Source organism: Cricetulus griseus, chromosome 3 (assembly GCF_003668045.3).
Source record: "Cricetulus griseus strain 17A/GY chromosome 3, alternate assembly CriGri-PICRH-1.0, whole genome shotgun sequence".
Lineage (NCBI taxonomy): Eukaryota > Metazoa > Chordata > Mammalia > Rodentia > Cricetidae > Cricetulus > Cricetulus griseus.
This window is the reverse complement of record NC_048596.1, coordinates 154,456,923-154,476,585: the sequence shown is the minus strand read 5'-3', so window position 1 is coordinate 154,476,585 and position 19,663 is coordinate 154,456,923. Positions and strand designations below refer to the sequence as shown.

The 19,663-nt window shown below is 40.3% G+C and overlaps 1 protein-coding gene across 8 annotated transcripts in view; it reads right to left on the bottom strand.

Moving 5' to 3' along the window:
• The window catches only part of Slc10a7 (solute carrier family 10 member 7), a 238,983-nt gene that overhangs the window by 151,699 nt on the left and 67,621 nt on the right, over positions 1 to 19,663 (bottom strand). For 4 of the 8 annotated variants that reach the window (XR_004769240.1, XR_003483229.2, XM_027404908.2 and 1 more), the window contains one exon: positions 14,432 to 14,470. The exons of 2 other annotated variants lie outside the window; for them this stretch is intronic. Coding sequence is in view for 2 of the 6 variants with exons in the window: in XM_027404908.2 (XP_027260709.1) it covers positions 14,432 to 14,470 (39 nt within the window). In the remaining 4 variants the exon portion in view is untranslated. Of the gene's footprint in view, positions 1 to 11,479; positions 11,501 to 12,535; positions 12,871 to 14,431; positions 14,471 to 19,663 lie in introns of those variants that run through there. 2 more of the 8 variants (XM_035442513.1, XM_027404915.2) reach the window with 2 other exon arrangements.

Sequence of the window (19,663 nt, the reverse complement as noted above, 5' to 3'; positions counted from 1 at the left end):
AAGACCCCTGTGCTTCCATCCCCTCCAGTATTGGGGTTCTAGGGATGCCCCACCATAACCCACTTTTTTTATGTGGGTGCTTACATAGCAAGCATTTTACCCATTCAGCCATCTTCCCCAGACCCTATAATAAACATACAATAAAAACATGGAGCAGCTCACTCATATGTGTGCACATACACATAAATAATAAGTGAAACTTAAAATAACAAATCATACTAACAATACACAACTGTAAAATAGCTTATCTAGTAGTCATCTCTCTTCGGTGTGCTTACAGTAATGAACTATGTTGAACTGTACTGTCCAGAACAGTAGCCAATGGCTACATGTGGATAGTATGAATGAAGGACTCAATATTCAACAAATTCTCATTGTGTGTGTGTGTGTGTGTGTGTGTGTGTGTGTGTGTGTGTGTGTGTGTGCTCGTGTACTTGTACATGTATAAAGGCCAGAGGTCAACTTGGGAATTGCGCCTGAGAAGCCATCCACCTCCTGGATCTCACTGCTTTGGCCTGGGTGGTTTGTCCACAAACCCCAGCATTTCCCTTCTCTGCCTGCTCCAGTGCTGGTTCTAAGAGCACACCATTATTTCTAAAACACAGGATCAGGGGTCAAGCAAGTCCTCATGCTTGTGCAGCATGTTCTTTACCAGCGAAGCTATCTTCCTATCAGTTGATTTTCATTATTTAATTTTAAATGGTTATGGTCTGGGGCTATTGTGCTGGCTAGCACGGTTACAGGTGATGCAATATGGCAATTCCAAAGTCTCTCTGCCAGTTGCATACGAGATGTTTTTATAGCAGAGACAAGCAAGATCAGTAGGAGACATTAGAGAGGTTTCAGTGTCAGTAAGACATTAGGTACCGGGAGTCGATAAAAAGGGAGAAACAATCTGCAGTGGAAGCAGAGGACACAGGTGAAAGTGACTGCTAAGTTCACCTATCTAAATGCCATCTAGAAAGAAGATCCTAGCTCAAGTGACAGACTGTCTGCTTCCAAGGGCATCGTACCCTTACTGTAGAGCCAGACAGCCCCACTTCCAACAGCCTGATAGGATCACACTTGGGAACCACCTCTCCATCTCACTTTCTCTAATGCCAGGTAAACATATTCAAGTCTCTTCCCATGAGACATTAAGCATGAAGACAGAATGTGTGGACTCCAGTGTCTACGAGTCTCCGGCAGTTATTTGTTCACTCTTAATTAACATATTAGTAATGGACTTTACATATCATTACCTGATTAGGATTCACTGGACCCACTCTTTTGAGATGGAGCTTCCAAACAGAACTGTGGTAAATAAATATGAGAGGATGTGTTACCTGTGTCCCTAACAGTGATGCACTCAGTATTGTAAAATCGTGGGATAATTCAGACAGACCAGAGAAAACAAGAATGTAACTGGAAATATTCCACTCGGCAGTGCAGTGATACCATGCCATTACCAAAGCTAAGAAAGGAACTCAGATTTTGGGGGTGTCAACTCTAGATCTAACAGAAGGGAAACTTCCTTTAAGACATGTGCCCAACTACTTACAGTCCCCACATAGACAAGGAAGGACAGAAAGGGAGGTGGCATCTAAGACAACCAAGAGACACACAGTGCTCTCTGAGATCTTCATTACTCCATGGTATATAAAATTCCTATCATACCATGAAATCTTGAAAGGAGAGAGAGACAGAGACAGACAGACAGAAGCAGAGGAGCTACACATGGTGGAGATCTGTATCAGGACTAAAGATGCATTTTTGAAGTTCTCTTTAGGGAACCTTGACACTTTTTAAAATATATTTTGGAAATTCACAAAACAGCGCAGGAGCCATTATTGCAGAATTACTACTCTCCTGCTGCATATTTTCTACTGCTATGCATCTAAGTTATTTTTAACTACTTGTTTATATAGGTGGAAGCTTTGAATCTTGGAAATTCAATTTTTGACTTCCATAATTGACTTCAAACTGATTCAAAATTCCATGGCTATTTAACGATGCAGGCCGCACTAACTCAGCTAGGCTGCTGGCCAGCGAGCCCCAGTCTGTTCTGCAGGCCTGGGTTCTTGTGTGTGTTGTGCTCGGCTTTCTACAATGTGCTTTCTACTGGCACTTGTGTACCAGGCCCTTTGCCAGCCGAGGCATCTCCCTAGCCCTCCAGCTAGAAAAGTCGGTTTAACTTTTAGAGCACTGCTAAAGCAGTTAAAGAGCCAAAGTTGGAGAAGACCTCTACATTTACAGAGCTCCTAGTGTTTCTACGCATTTCTCTCCTCAGTTAGAGCCAGAGGGTAAATGGAAGCGACCACAACCTTTTTCTCAATAAGCACAACTATTACTTCCTGTCTCGGATTTTAATGATGGAAAAGACTGAAAACTTTGCCCCATTCCATCAGTACACATCAGCAGTTACTGAACAGGAATCTGCATAGCTTTTGGTAGGTGGCTCTCAGAGGTACAGATGTCACAAGGAGATGGGGATGGGGGGGGTATCATGAGAAAATAGAACCAATTTCTCGTTACAAAACTGATGTTCAAGTTATACATTCCTTCCTTTGGTATATTAAAAGTCCATTTCTTGGGTCAAGGGATGTAGTTCAGCTGGTAGAGTGCTTGCTTAGTATGCACAGAGCCACAAAATTCCCACATATAAGTGGGCTTGTTTGCACATACTTGTAATTCCAGCACACAGAAGATATAAAGTAAAAGAGTTTAGGGTCATCCTTGGTGATATAATAAATTTTAACACAGCCTGGGCTGCATGAGACCCTATCTCAAAAAGGGGTACAGCACATTGTCTTTCTTTATATTACATATTAATACATTGTTATGTTAATATAATAATAAATGTTAAATATAGTCATTTTCCAAAGCTCTTACAGCTAGTCCTGTCTTCATGATTTTCAAGATCACACTTAACAAATTTTACTTTGTGATCAGATGGTAAGACCAGTGTTCTTTGTTACGGATCCACCAACCTCAGCTGCACAGTAACTCCAGGCTTCAAAGAACGGCTGCATTCGCTATCCTTTGCAGTCAGGCCATATTACCCAGTTCCTTCCTATCACCTTGGGTTTGTTTTGTTTTGTTTTTTTTCTCCAGTTTTTATTTTTATATTTCTAAACCTTTTTAATGTGCATTTGACCTAGTTGTTATAACATCACTGAACTGATTCTTTTTTCTTGTGACAGGGTCTTATGTAACCCACCCTGGCAATGAACTCCTGCCCCGTCTCTGATATGGTAAGATCATGGCTAGACCACCAAGTATAACTCTTGAATTAATTGTTTAATTGCCAAGTTTACATTTTTACCTTTCCTTTAGAATATTTCTGGTTTCTTTTCAGTACTATCTAAAAATACAGCTTCCACTTGTCAATTTAATTTTCTGTTTCATGAGTTGCTAAAGAATAAGCTAATAAATAACTCTCACCCATACTACAATCACATACTGATCTATTTGTAAGTCTTTATTTAAAGGCAGCAGTTTCCCAAGAAAAAGTTTGATATCTAAAACTCTATTTCAATGATAACAGCATATGTATTGATAATTCATTACATGGGATAATCTGCCTAGCCTACTATAGAAGAAAATCTTGCAAATTGATCAATATTAAATATAGATATGGTAATTAATTTTAACTCTTTCTAAATAAACACTGTGAATGTAAAATATGGTTGCAACATGTTTTATTGAGATTTAAAGGCTTAAAGTATAAAACTCTCCTAATGTAGCAAAGAAAAATTTAATATTGATTTAAAGTTATGTTGAGATTGTTATCAAATTAATTCAACATATAATTAAAATGAAGGAAACATTAAGTGTGTATTTCATGTAAGTTAGTTTAAGATTTTAGATGTCTGAAGAAAAGAGATTAAAACCATGTTCACTAGATGATTTCTATGAATTTAACAGATAATTTTGAGGGCGCACTCTGTGTCAGGTTCCACAAGCACAGATGGCAGAGGAGTGGCATGCACAAAGTTTAGATACCCACTCATGCCGTGAAAGGGTCCTCCCCCCCACCCCCGCCGTAAGGGGTCATGACCCACAGATTGAGTAAGAAACCTCTGCTTTAAAAATAGTTAGAAGACAAGTCTTTTAGTACTTGTAATCTAAGCTAGGGGTGGTGATGCATGCTTGTAATCCCAGGATAAAACTGCTCAAGGCCTACATGGGCTTTATATGAAGACCGTTTCTCAAAACAAAACAAAACAAAACGAAACACAGTTTAGCTGGAAAGTCTCTGTGCTGTGGTTTAGATGTTTTGAGTCTGTTCCTCAAAGGCACATATGGTGAAGGTTAGTCTCCCATGATGCACAAGGGTCAAGGCTGGGCTGGACTTGGTGTCAGAGATGGACCCTATGGGAGGCAAGTAGGGTCGGATAAGGAAGAGTATAGCTCGCTGACTCAGTGGAAACAGCTCTTTAACAAGAAAGGGAAAGATCAGGAGATTCCTAACACACACACCCCTTCTTCTTGTCTCCTGCCATATGATGACCGGACTGTAAGCAAGAAGCCCATCACTGCATGTGGTCTCTGAACCTCGTACCCCAGTAACCTGGAGTCAAAATAAACCCCTTTAAAAAAAAAAGTTACCTGGACTCTGTTATTTCATTATGTATAATGCAAAACCACACTGATGTGTGTTCCAAAGGTTAAACAGCCTTTCCTGAAAAGCTGGAGGGCTAGGGAGATGCCCCCAATTGGCAAAGCCCTGGTACACAAGTGCCAGTAGAAAGCACATTACAGAAAGCCGAGCACAACCACATACATGAACCTGGGTCTGCAAAGGCAGACTGAGGCTCACTGGCCAGCGGCCTAGCTGAGTCAAATAGTTCCAAGGAATAGCAAGGAAGAGATAAAGCCATGTGCTCAAGTGTAGAGAGGGGGAAGGGAAACTGCTGGAGCGAATGGGGAAGCGGTGGGGCTCTGAGGAGTTGGTGAGCAAACTAGAGATGCAGAGGCACTGGGGCTTGGACAGAATAATACAGCAAGCATGAGGCGATGTATCACCAACACTGTGGAGATTATGAGAAAGCACATAGGATTTGTCACCTTAGCTCCAACTACCAAAAGCCCAAGGGGAATAAACACGACATCCTCCAAAGCAGACATGTAACTACCAACTGGTGCTTTCATATGAAAAACCAAGAACGCCTTTAGAAAGTAACTATGTGTAAGAGAACTGGTAGAATGAAGCACGGGGGGGGGGGGACCAAAACAAATTTGACCAGGATAGCAAGTGCTGTTTAAGGCAAAAGTGCAAGCACACTAAACAGTTTCATTTTTAATTAGTCAAAAAGGCCAGTATGGAAAAGTAAAGAAACACAGGGTTAGGGAGGAAAAACAGAGAGAAGACTTGTGCTGGGGGGAAAGTGGCCCCTGGACACAATGTGGGCGCTCATTGTCGTCTCAAAACTAACAGTGCTTTTACTCCAGGACAACCAAGTCACTGACAGATGCTCATTCCTCCGGCAGCTGGGCCTACTGAGTCATTAGAAGTTAAAACTAAATTAATCAAGGCTTTAGTTAAAACTAAATTAATCAAGGATTTAGAATTAGAATGACAAAATTCACTTTTAAAAAAGTTCTCTAAAAAGTTGTGCTTACCCAAGACCATAATCTGCCAAATAGGGACATTTTATTATAATTGATGAATTTACGAATTGAATTGCTAGAAATCAAAATGAGGTTTCAAAATGAGGTTTTAATTCATCTTCTACGTTCATCCCATTTTGTGTTTTAAATAATTTCGTCCTAAGTAATTGTATTAATGTCACATGTGATAACCACCATGAATACTGACCCAATTACTTTCAAAGACAATGTAAATGTCACTTTGTAGATGCAGGAATGCCACTTAAGGCTGGTATAGGGGGAAGCACCAGTAGAGGCAATGACGAGCAGAAACTGACTTCTTTAACCAATGTTATTGTGAGTAGATAAAATATTTTCAAACTATTATTTACATCTCCAGAACCCCCAGATGAATATCAATGAATCAGATATTCAGTTTTGACTATAAACTAAAAGAAAATACATGTACACTTATATCACGCGTTTGTAGGGAAGAACTTCACGTACAAAAGCAATGGAGAATATCTACCAGGGGAAAGTAGGATATTTGAACAGACATTTAAAAAAATTAACTTTTCAACCATAAGCAAAGTAACAAAACCTAGCTGCACCACATCTGTAAACATGAACTACAAATGGACCACAGACCTAAGTGAAAAAGTTAAAACCAAAACTGACAGAAGAAACAGGAGAACAATCTTTGTGCCTTTAGGTAAAAGAAGAACTAAGAAAACAAAAAAGAATGAGATAAGAAAGACAAAATACAGATTAAGTTTGTCTTTTCCCTTGAAAATCACTTAATAATAAAAAAAAGACAAGAAATATAGGTGTACGTGTATGTATATATGTATACAGTGTGTGTATGAGTGTGTGTGTGTGTGTGTGTGTGTATTTGTGTGTATGATGCATATGCTTAAAAGGAATCACTTATAAAATAAATATCTGATAAATGATTGGTCTCCAAAATAAAGACCAAAGTATAAAGTAACAGGCTGGCTGGAGAGATGGCTCAGAGGTTAATACACTGATTGCTCTTCCAGAGGTCCTGAATTCAATTCCCAGCACCCACATGGTGGCTCATAACTGTCTATAATGAGATTTGGTGCCCTCTTCTGACATGCACACAGAACACTATATATATAATAGAAGGATGGATGGATAGATAGATAGATATTTAAGTGTATGAATATATTTTTAAAAAGAAACAGGATTCAATTTTTTTTTTTTTTTTTTTTTTTTTTTTTGGTTTTTCAGGACAGGTTTTCTGTGTAGCTTTGGAGGCTGTCCTGGAACTCACTCTGTAGACCAGGCTGTCCTGGAACTCACAGAGATCCACCTGCTTCTGCCTCCCAAGTGCTGGGATTAAAAGGCATGGGCCACCACTACCAGGCTCAACTTCTTTTTAAAATAGGCAAGAAATTTGAACAGTTGCCATCAAAGAAGACATGCAGATGGCCAAAAGGCACACATAGAATATGTCCATCATCATTAGCCAGTCAGGAAAAAGCAAATGGAAGCCACGATGGCATGTTACTTGCCTACAAGAATGGCTGAAGTAAAAACTGCTAAATCCAAGTACCAGCAAGGATAAAAACAACTGGACTCCCTACACACTCCTCTGCAAACCTAACACAGTGCAACAGTTTGGAGGCTACTTCTAATTCAAAACACTCACTTCATGACCCAGCAACTCCATTCCTAAGTTCTCCTTAGATGTGGGAAAATATGTCTGCATGGGGTTTATACACAAATACAGCAACTTTATCCACAATCAACAAACACAAGAAACAAGTCAGCCTTCCAGCACTATAACAAAATAGCTGAGAGTATTACATTACAGAGGGTGAAGGTTTATGTGAGCCTTTTCAGAGGCTCCATCTATGACAAGGTAGAGCCACTGTTTTTAGGTCTCTGCTGGGATGTTGGACAGTGGTGGGGTGGGGGATGGGGGACAGCAGAGCAAACTGAACACCTCATTCCAGGGGTTCCACGGTCCCCTAGTGCCCTAGGGATCTCCACAATGTTCCCTCTAAGATGCACAGCACCTCCCAACAGCAGCACCCTAGGGGCCAAGTCCTTAACACACAGCCTTTGAAAGTCATTCAATATGCAAAGTACTACACAACCCAAAGCTCATCAACAGCCACTCAATAAGCACTGCAATGTGAGTCAGCAACAAGAAGATTTGGTGACGTGTGCAGTGACATGACAAGAACCACAAAGGGGAATTAGCCAGGCTCATTTTGAAGTCGTGCTATTCGCAGGACCCCCCTGGAAAAGACTGAGGGGATCCACCTAGTGGCAGTTAGGCCTGAAGGTGGAATAAGGGCTGAAAACAAACGGGCACAAAGGAACCTTTGATCAAACAGAAAGCACCTTACCCTAGACCAAGGCACGATCTATGTACATGGGTACATTTGTCAGAACTCATTAAAGAACACCCAACGTGGGTAAATATTAATCTCTAAAAATATCTCTGAAAATGTGATCTGAAATTTTAAGTTTCTGCAAACAATAATAAAAGAAATAAACAGAGTCAATGAAAGGTATTTACAATAGAAAAATAGATTAATCTTGGAAAATGTGTGCTCTGGAGGAAGAGAAACAAAACGATGAGATCATTAAGAACCAGGAGTCACTGGGCAGTTGGACTAAAGGCTATAACCCTATACAGTTCTCTAGTAGCTTGGATTCAAAGGAAACCTGATCTGGGTTTTAACCAACTGCAAGGGTTAATGTTTCTAAAGAGGGCCTTTATAAGCATCCAGAATAGTGTATGTTTGTTTATTTTCACCCAAAATACTTTTGGGGCAAATACATTCCCAGTTTGGGAATGATGACATTTTAAAAATTAATAAAAATAAAAATGAAAGCACATGGCATTTGTTAAAGGGTAATAAAATAACTTGCAGTCAATTGGCTAGTTCTACACTAGTAGATTTCTTTAAATAGTAATGAAATCATTGCTTTAAAAAAATCCATCATTATTAAAATAAAAAAAAATTGCCTCAACCCCCACCAAAATTAGATTTGTAAGTTGCTGGTCATCCCTCTAATTAAATCTACGTCACAAATCTGCAAGAAAAATGGCTGCAGTGACTAATGCATTTACTTGCTACACCAGTCCCATCAGGCCATAGAGCATTATGCTGCTAAAATGGACTAGGTAGACATTCTGCACACATTTTTATTCAATAACAAAGACCATTTTTATTTACACTGATTAATTCAGATAAGAGTTTGTTTTAAAAAACGAGCTCAAATTCAACTGTGAGAGGGGCCTCCTCCTAAGCAGTGTAGCATGTTTTTAGTTCTGGCCTGCCCAGAACTTGGACACACTTGCCTAGTAGTGGACAAGCATTATCAGAAAAGAGTCTGGAAAAAAGGAGTCAGGCATACCATCCATTGCTGGGATCCCTGATTTTGGGATTTTCCTTATTTGTCTCAAAGGGTTCTAATTTGTCTCTGTGATTGCCAAACCCAGACAACAGTGTTGTACAGGATCTCATTGATCACAGGAAGACTAGAGGGGAAACTGACTCACACAGGCAAATTCTCTTGGTGCTAATTTCATCTTTGGGAGGAGGAGGGCCCGAGGGAGACAGCCTGTGTAGGATGCAGAGTATAGCTACAAAGTTACAGCCCTACCACCCACTCCCACCCCCGTGTAATTTAATATCTGCTATATTAGTCATAACAAGATAGTTTTTATTTATAGTGTTGTGGGGAAGTTTGAGCTTGAGATAGATTCAAATTTTAAAAGTGGGTCTGATTTAACAAACAGCGTGCTGACATGGCAAGACTCATAATGGAGCCTGAATGCTGGGAAACCACACTGAGGGTGGCCCTGCCATCCTGCGTCTTCAATCTTTTATTGTTACTTTTTCCCCCCACATACTTATTTATGCTTGCTTTTGCTTCAGTATCTAGAAAGAAGCTGTGAACTAACGGTTCTGTGGCACTCGTATCTCACAAGAAAGAAGATCTTGGGAAGATGATGTGGACATTTGCTGGGCTCACCAGCTGATTGGAACACCTATGGTTACAATCTTGGAATGTCTCTCTTCCAAAGCCAAATTATCTTGGGTCATCTTTAGCCCTCTTAATAGTCCTTTATTGTATTCCTTGTGTGTGAGCTACTATCTTTGGGACAATTAATTAGGGAAATCCTTTGGAATGTACAGAAACCTAGCTCCCACAAAGGGGCTAAGATGGCATCTGAGCCCTACAGCAGAAAATCCCATTTACTTTAATCCATCCACCTAGTGTTTCCACCTCTGTGTTTAAGAAGTGTCTTCATTCATGTCGTTCTTTGTTCTTTTCTTCTGTTTCAATAAAGGCTTCATGAAAGTATGTCCATGTTGAAATATGGAAACTATATATATATGGGATCCATGGACACTCATATTTGGCTTTAGAATGAAATTTTATTTCCTAGAGGTGAGAGTTGTGGTTTGCCTTTTGTGTTAACTTGCTAAATGTATTGTTCTGTCCTCGTTGTTATTTGTGTAAGCTAGAATTCACCCTGTTTGTTGGGACAGGGCTCTCCCTGGTCTGTAATTCAAAAAGTAGGGTAGGCTGGCTGGCTGCATGCATCCTGTCTGCACTACCCAGGCTGAGACTGTCAGCACAGACTCTAATAGCTGGCTTTTTAAGTGAGTGCTGAGGGCCCAGCAGAGCCTCAGCGCTTATGTGGTTCAAGGTACTGACTAGGCGAACTCCCTAGTCCCTGAATCAACAGTATTTATTAAAGGAAAACTAGTCAATTGTCAGCAAACCTTCATGATGCTGGTTTGTCCCAAAAGGTGCTATGCTCCACTCTGTATAGAGAAAGGTCTGTAAGACAAGTTGCAAAGACGAAGTCCTGAGTTTGAAATAGTATTGTGCAGGACGGCTCTGAACACCACCTGAAATGAAGACGCCTATTTGTTCTGGCATTCTAATGAAAATCAAACAAGTCCTGAACTTTGAAGGGTAAACCAAGATTCCAAGTAAGATTCCAAGTAATTTGGACTGGTTAAAATCAACATCATTGTTAATACTGAGCAAAATGACGTCCTCCATACCTATGAACTAAATACACCCTAAACTTAGGTAAAAGAAAAAAAAAAAAATGAAGTGCCTGGCCTGCAGCACTTGGGAGACTTAGGCAAGATCATAAGTTTGAGTCAGACCCTGTGAAGAGAGAGGATTGGGGAGGAGTGAGAGGGGAGGGATGGAGGGAAAGGGAGGAAACATTACATGCCTTCATTAATTCGTGAGACTCTTCTCTGTTCTTGATGACCCCCTGCTCCTGCCTCCCTCCACAGGCACCAGGCACACATGCAGCACACTGACATACACACAGGCAAACACTCATACACATAAAAGACACTAAATGAATCTTCCAAAAATTTTTCAAACTCTAAAAACAAACACACCTCCTGATGAGAATGTAACATGGAAAATGCTGCTCTTGACATGTGTTGGCATTCCACAGGACACATGGATTTACACATCATCTCAATTATCCAGATTCTGTTCAAACCTCATCAAGAAGGAAGTCTCCAGTCACTAAGTTCCACAATAACAATGAGCTAAACGACTAAAATGAGCAGAGGAGGAGCTAGCATTAACTTCTTAAGTTAAAGCAATCCTCTATGGCACAATTTCAAAATGCTCTCTTGGTCTGAAATTTATGTAAATTGAATTCATCTATCATTAGTTATTACCAGTATAGCTCCATTAAAAAAGTTTTATATAACAATTAGTTCTTAAAATCACTGCATTTTAATTAGTCCTGGGACATTATTAAACTAGCTATAAATATGTACCATATTTTATTTGTAATACCCCGATGCCTGAAAAATCAACAAAAATACCCTTTAGTCTTTCTCCAAAATTTCTTCTAATAAGAGTCTTTCAAAGGTTTCAGGTAATTGGGATTAACCTGCAAAATTAATGCATATCAGATTATAATATATACTAGAATATTTATGTAGACTATTATAATACATATTGTCTGATAGAGTACATAATATAGAATATATGCAGATTCTAACATACATATTCCCTGGTTATGAGTGATGATTTCCTTTATGTATACACAAATGCACATGAATATATACACACACAGAATGGTCACTCGTATGCACATGCACACATATGAATGCAAGCACACATACAAACGAACACACATGCACACACACAGACACAAAGACAAGGACGATTACTCATAACCAGAGAACAGTCATTGACTCAATGTATCTTAGAGCTTATAGCTTCTGGCAGAGATAATTTCTTCATTTAGTGGTTTTCAATAGTCACACAGAAAAACTTCTAATATCACAGACTGGACCAACACCTAAATGTAAATTTTAGATCAAATTTGTGTCTACCATTTCATAAAAGCATTTTCTTTGCATTATCAACATGGTTCTATAGATAGATGATAAAATTAGTCCACATTATGTACTTAACAGGGCAGGTATCTGGTTCATTTAATATTCAGTCAAAAGAGAATTCAAACCCACCCTGCTTCCAATAGGGTGGTTACTACCTATAAACACAAAATTTCTTCATAAAGAAAATCCATAAATACCAGCAACATCATTCCTTATGATTTGTAATTCAGAATAATTTACAATTCAGAATTTCCCCTCTGTAGAATGAGTCTTTGTAATACCAACTCAAGGACCAACTTCTCTTATCATTCCACTAAAATAAGTTCTTTCTTCAAACTTGTGCATACTTTTGTACATTCCTTATAGGCAGAAAGTAATGGCTCTTGTCTTAAACATTCTCTTCAGCGACAGAAACCATGGCTAACAATTCACTGATAAGTTGTGACTGCATGGCTAATTTCTGTAACAAGGTTATTAGTGGAAGAATGGTATTGAGATTCCAGAATGCTTCTCTCTCTCTCTCTCTCTCTCTCTCTCTCTCTCTCTCTCTCTCTCTCTCTCTATCTCTGTGTGTGTGTGTGTGTGTGTGTGTGTGTGAGAGAGAGAGAGAGAGAGAGAGAGAGAGAGAGAGACAGATGGGAGAGAACTGCAGCAGCTATCTTGGCTCATGTGCCAACCTTGAGGAAGGAAGCCTTATGGTATGGATGGCAGACCAGAAAGACATGAGTTCTGTCACCTGAGACAGCAAGTCATCACATCATATTTGGATGAGATCTACATGCATTTCATCAACCAAAGCTTGCTATATTTATGTTAAAGAATGGGGCAGGGGCTTATCTGCTATTACACCGGGACAAAAAATGCACAGTACACAGGCACAGCTTTTATTCTGAATCCCTGCTGGTAATCGTCAACTCTGGCAAAGAAAAAGGAGAGAAAAGGAAGGTAATGTAACATGAGAAAAGACACTTCTATCACTTCATCCTCTGCTGTACAGAACGGCAGAAGAGATGCCTTTGGTCAGACCTTTTAGCTGAGTGCATGTTGCCTATGCCACTCAAATGACCACCAAGCAGCTAGAGTAACATCTTTTCTTTAGGCTCTTAACTTTGACACTGTCTCTCTCTCTCTCTCTCTCTCTCTCTCTCTCTCTCTCTCTCTCTCTCTCTCTCTGCCTGTGCAAGCATGTGTGTATTTGAATTAGAGTCTCATTATGTAGCTGAAGGTGGCCTTAAACTTGTGGCAATCCTACTGCCTCAGTTTCCCCAGTATGAGGCTTATAGACATAGCTACCATGCCTGACCAAGAGGTTATTTCTAAATATACTTTATTACTTTGCTTCTAAGCCCAATAAAAATGTGGCATCAAAATATAAACAACAACAACAGTAAGAATACTCAAACATGACTTCTGTAAGAATGGGACATCAGCAATGTGTTTCACAGAGTCAACATCATCTACAAGACAACTACCTGAAAAGCTATGTAGCATTTTGTGAATCAACACCGGGCTAGCAATGTGTTTCAAAGCTTGAACTATTACTTAATGCATACAATACAGAAACAAGTGACATAGAATATATTAAGTACACATAATGGGTAATTCACCTAGCTTCATAAGCCAGTTTATATTCCATTGATTTTACTCCCAGTCATTTGTAAGTCACTACATTATAGGTCTGTATATGAATTCTGCACCTACAACAGATATTCTAATTTATTTTCCTGAATCTAGAAAATTTGAAGGTACAAACAGGATTATTAAAAAATAAAGGAAACTGTTTCTACCTCTATTCTTTCATAACATGAATTAAGTTTTATGATAATTTATCTTTAAAATAATTATCTAAATATTAAAACAGCAGCCTCACAATTAGAGGTTTTGCTTGCAAAGGTGGAGCTGCATTTGTCTCGTTTTATAATTTATATTTACATCTCAAAAACACTATATTTCCTTGTAAATTGCTCATGAATTATATTCTCACATCAGTTTTTTTTGTTATTATTCCACAATGATTTCTCAGACATATCCAAGATCGTAGGTAGCTTCTTTGACAGGGAAATGCAGAAAATAAATGACGTGTCAACCATAAATTAGCATTCGCTTTCTGACCAGCTGGGTCATGTTGCCTTGTCAAAATCCTCTGTCCCAGGACACAAAATAATAATCATCTAAAAGACCTCATTAAATGATCAATATATTGACATAACCTCTATAAGGAGGCACACGGCATTTTAATTGATTCCTTGAATCCATTAACAGACTATTAAACATGAGACTCCAAAATATATTGCAAGAGAATATTCAGTTGTTTTTACTTACTAATTTTCCTCAGGGTATAATTAAGGGTATGCAAAGATCCCAAAACTTTCGTATTTCACAAAAGAGTAAAAGAAATTCAGCTCTTACTGAATCTTTGTGTAAAACAGTATCTTAAGAAAAATTAAAATAGGCAAAGTTAAACCATGTGTACTCACCAAAAAACTCCCAAATGCTGAATTAAATATCGCAGCTGCCTATGAAGAGAATAAACGGGAGAAAAATTCACTGATAGTAAACAGAAGCAGGACAAGGAAAGATTTCCATTCTCCCTTTCCCCACTGTTCAAAACCTCAGACACTGACCCTACAGAGGAGAGTTAGTCACTGCTTTCTAAGAGATGCCAGTGGCCTATAGTTTACTGAATAGATGACTGCAGGTCAGGAATTTCATCAATAATGAGTCTCAGAAGCAGGCAGGAAAAAGCTTGCTAAGAGATGCTTCAAACCCATATGCCGGTCCAGAAGAACCAAAGCTGGGTTGTTACGGATTAGGCTGCTAGAATTAGGAAACCCAGAGGTTGACTGGCACATAACAATGAGCATCACAAAGGTGAGAAAACAGTAAGGCCAGCATTAACTGTTCCGACCAATGAACCACACTTTAGCACCAACAGCAGGGCAGGTGAGAGTAGAACAACTATTGTCATGCTAATCATTTCTTGCTTAGAAACAAGCAATTGGTACCCAAAATTAAAGAAGAAGCAATTGGTTCTCCTTACCAAAGCATCCTTGAGCACACGGCAGAGGCTATGCACCCCTCAATTAAGTCAGTCCCTGTGCTCCATGAAGCTACACGCCATAGTCCTGGTGGCTTCTCACATTACTCAAAATGGGGGAAAAAAAACGTGTACAACATCTGATTTGATGAAAGAAAATGAGAGAAGGGGTAAAAAGAAAGAAAGAGAAAAGAAAACCAAAACTAGGCAAAAGCATGTGGAGAAAAACCTATTCAAATGTCCAGCTGGTCCAGAGCAGTGCCAGTTAATTGTTAGGGACACTCCCGGCCGCAGTGCAGAAAGAGAGGGCATCAGTTTAGGAAGTTTGAGTGAAGTCCAAAGCACGGCTGGGCTGCAGCTCAAAGTGCCTCCTGCTCCAGAAGAGGATGCAATGAGAGTGAATGGGTAATGAGATCGCCGGCTCCAGAGAGCTTGGCTCTCTTATGCCACTCCATAATTAATTCAAAGCCTTGATAATTTCATTAGATTTCTCCTTTGCTGGTCCTATCAATAAATGATGGCACTGGACCCCAGCTCTTCTGTGGTGTGAACACAGGCAACAACCACAGACCTGGGAAACCTTTACTTCTTGACAGACAGCGGCATATGGCGTTCTGTGTTGTACAGGGAGAGATGAGTAATAAAAATATTCAGCTACATAAAACATTACAAAATGATAACTATAAACTATAGCAACGTATTTTAAGCATCTTCCTAGAATTTCATTACAGACAATTCCAGGAAAATTTCACGGATAGAGAAAAATAAAAGGAGATACAAGTGAGTTGTGGTCAGAGCAGCAGGGAACGCTGGCTTCCTTCTTGCGTGTACGTACTTCCCAGAAATCTGTACACACAGGCTGTATTTTATGCTTAAGACAGATTTAGCTTTTTCAAAGAAATGAGGATTTCCCACCAGAGTTCCTCCTTCCACATCATTTTTAGACCCTTTCCCTAACCTTGGACAGCAAGTAAGCCTGCCCAGCACTTGCAGAAACTCGGACTTATTACAAGTGGACTACAGAAGTTGAGAAGGGCTACTCATAACCCAGAGCCCTCCAACCCAGTCACTCCTGATCGCTGCTGTGATCCAAATGTAAGTAATGTTTCACATGCATCGGCTGTGACAGCAGTGGTACCACAGCTGGATGTCACTAGCCACCTCCTTGACTGTTTCAGATTGTGGGGAAGGTCTGAATTCTTGGCTATAACATCCTCCTTGTCAGTATCAACAACTTTTGTGAAATTGTTGATTTAGGGTTCTGGGTGCGCCGAAGACCAGACGGAGCTATATACTGAACCCAATCTTGGGCTCAATTCTACAGCAGCAGCACAGGAGGGAATTACGATTTCCAGAGTTTCAGAGACTGTTTTCTGATGTAAGGAGGGCTGTCCTGCCCCTTCACTCAGATTACAAGGCTCTCTGTAAACCGCTCTCTCCGTTTCCTTCCCTGCCTCATTAAACTACTCCTGGTTTCCCCAAATTCATGATATTATGCTATTTCTTACATCTTTGCTCCCTGATCTAAAATGATTCATTCCCCCCTCAAGGGTGGAGGGAGGACCTTAAGCAACCCTTAGTTGCCATAACCAAGCAGCTTGCAGACCACCCTTCCAAGTGAGCCAGCAGCCCACACACAACTTAGTATATATATACGACATTCATAGGGATCCTGAACAAACCCATGCTTGCCAGTAACTCTTTGAGCTTATCTCTGCCATGGCACTTGTCACATTCTTGGACTCCATTCACACGCCTCCCTGGCCCACTGAAGGCAAAGGTCTTCTAAGGAAGGTGCGTGATGAAGTTCATCCTTATCATGAACTGAACACATTTACAGAATTCCAGAAAGAAGTAAGATGTCTTAAAATTCCAAGTCTACCTCTCCTACTAAGCTAATCTATGACTGGCAGATTCCAAGGACTGACAGACCCAGGACTCTGGGTCATACCATGAGCAAGCAAAAGCCTGTTTGGTTTTTTCATTTCTGCTTTACCATGTTGTCTTTCCATACTCTGACAGGACTTCGGGGCAAGGGGATGGTAAAGCCATTTCTTGCTCACTTTACTCTCCTTGTACCAAATGTAATGATTGACTTTAAAATAAAGTTAAGACTTTGGTTTCTCTCCTCATGTTGGGGATGGCTCTCACTGGCTGCTCACTAGCTGTGGACGAGCAACCCTTCTAAGCAGATATCATTGTGCTTTTAATCAACCCCACCATACACACATATGTATGTTGTCCTTACATACTTAAAAAAAGAAAGAAAGAAAGAAAGAAAGAAAGAAAGAAAGAAAGAAAGAAAGACTTTAAAGAAAATAGAAGATTCATGAGCTGACATGTGGTCTGAGCAGATGCAGGTGGTCACCCTGAGGGGAGATGAGGGGCTCCTCAGCCCTTCACTGTTCACTGCCGCAGCTGCAATCTGGAGTTCTCCTGAGCTCCACACTCTAAAGGCTTAGTCTCCAGCTGATGGTGCCTTGAGGAAGTGGAGCATACTGGGAGGAAGTTACATCACTGGGATACAATGCTACAGACATTACTGGGACCTCAGCCCCTACTTGCCCGCTCTTTTCTGTTTCAGACAAAAAAAAAAAAAAAGCTTCCTCTGCCACCTGTTCTGTCATGGCTACCACGAGGCTCTGAAGCCATCTCAGTGACACAAAGATGACAAACACAGTTGAGAGAACAACATCAAAACCCAACCCCCCTCTAGAATGCTCCATTATATCTAGGATCTTGTCCTATCTGTTCAGGACTGCACCCTTACAGCCTAGAAAAGCACCTGATTCACACAATACCTTCTATAAATGTTACCATTTTTTTATGACAGGAATGTTAGCTGAATGTTCTACACAATATTCTCACTACTAACTCCAACTGTATCTGCAAAGTATGGAACTAAAGTAATACATTTGATGGGCAGTTAAAGTGATGGTAACTGGAGAAACATGTTGTGGTAGTCTATTAGCCCTGAGGTGACTATTAGCTAATATTTTGCTTTCAGTACTTCTAATAAGGTATTTTACTGATGTTTCATTGTGTTTTATGAACATACCTTTATTAAGGTACTTAGTAAAGTTTGACTTTCTTTATAACCTATCTGTAATAATTTAAAACAAATTTCCTTAAAGCCTGAAGACACTGGGAACAGAGGGCTTTGACAGTGGAGAAGCAATTATGTCCACTGCTGAATGGAATATTATCATGTTCTACTTATGGAAAGCCTGACACTCACAAGTCCTAGGTGTGCAGAGCTCTGCCAGATTTCATGCTCTGGACTCACATAAACATGTATGAACACTGCTGGGCCTACCCAAGACTTCTGTCTTGGTGGTTGTCCTCTCTGTCCTCTCCTTGCACATCTACCAAATAAGAAACTAAAACTCATCCCAGCACGTGAGAGGCAGAAGCAGGTGGATCTCTGTGAGTTTGAGGCCAGCCTGGTTAAAAGAGTGAGTTCCAGGACAGCCACTACTACATGGAGAAACCTGGTCTTGAAACACCAAAAGAAACTAAAACCTAGCACTTACATAGAATAAGAATAATTTATTGCAAGCTAATCAGGAAGCTCCTGGCCTCGCTCATGAATATCCTGACTCCTGATGGCAGTATAGTCGGAAGGATAGTGATGGCTGCTCTAAATTCCTGCTAATGTTCTAAGATAGAGACCCTATGTGGAGAGTACCCACATGTCAGACACCAAACACAATCTCAGCACTTATAAAAAGATGTCAAAACTGGACCAGGGTGCCCTTCTTCTGAGCAGTTTATATGGAGACTAGAAACTAAGGAGAAGAATAAGTAATGGAAAGTCCCACAAGCACTGACTGATCTGCTCTCTTCCTTCTGGGGAAGCGGACTCATTCCTCCTTTCAAGTTGGGGGGAGGAAGACATTTATAAGCAAACCAACAATGGAATTAATAAAAATCATACAGAGTCGAGAAGAGCATCATCTTCCCATGGCAGCTATTCACTGACAGTCATATTCCATGCTTAGCCCTAGAAGGTCCATGCTGTGTGAATTCTTAGAAACATAATAGTCTGGCCTTTAACCTGAGTGGCTGGGCAGGGAAGGTATATCGAACCAGAGACAGGTACTTGCTCCCTGACTAGAAGTGATGAAGATAGGAGTCTGCTTAGAACAAACCAAAGTGAGGCAAGGGCTAGGGGAGAGGCTGGGAGTCTGGAAAAGGTATACTTTGATTCTGTGATGGTGCAATGTCATCTCAATGCAATGCAAGCCCGAGTAAGGCTGTGAACATTCATCTTTGTTCTGGACTCGTTCTGAGAGATCATACTCAAGAAAAGACTCTGGCAATAGACATCTAGATGAAGGGTTAAAGAAAGGCTGGGGTGAAGTTATAATCCAAAGTGCACAATGAGTAAAGCCAGTTGGCTAAGCATGTGACCATGAGATCTAAAGGAGCAGCTATCAAGGGAGGATATGGAAAAGTACCTCAGGTTTACGATTCTTACATTCACACCATTCAGTGAAGGAACTGGAACACAGCCCTCTAAACATTAGCTGAACCAAAATGAAACAGACTCTGGACACACAGGGGTCAGGCCAAGCCCGAGTGGTAAAGCAAAGGAGCCGAGGCTGTGACCATGTCCATGGTGGCTTTAGCTGCCAAGAGTGGGGTAGGAGCGGAGGACTGGGAGTGGGTG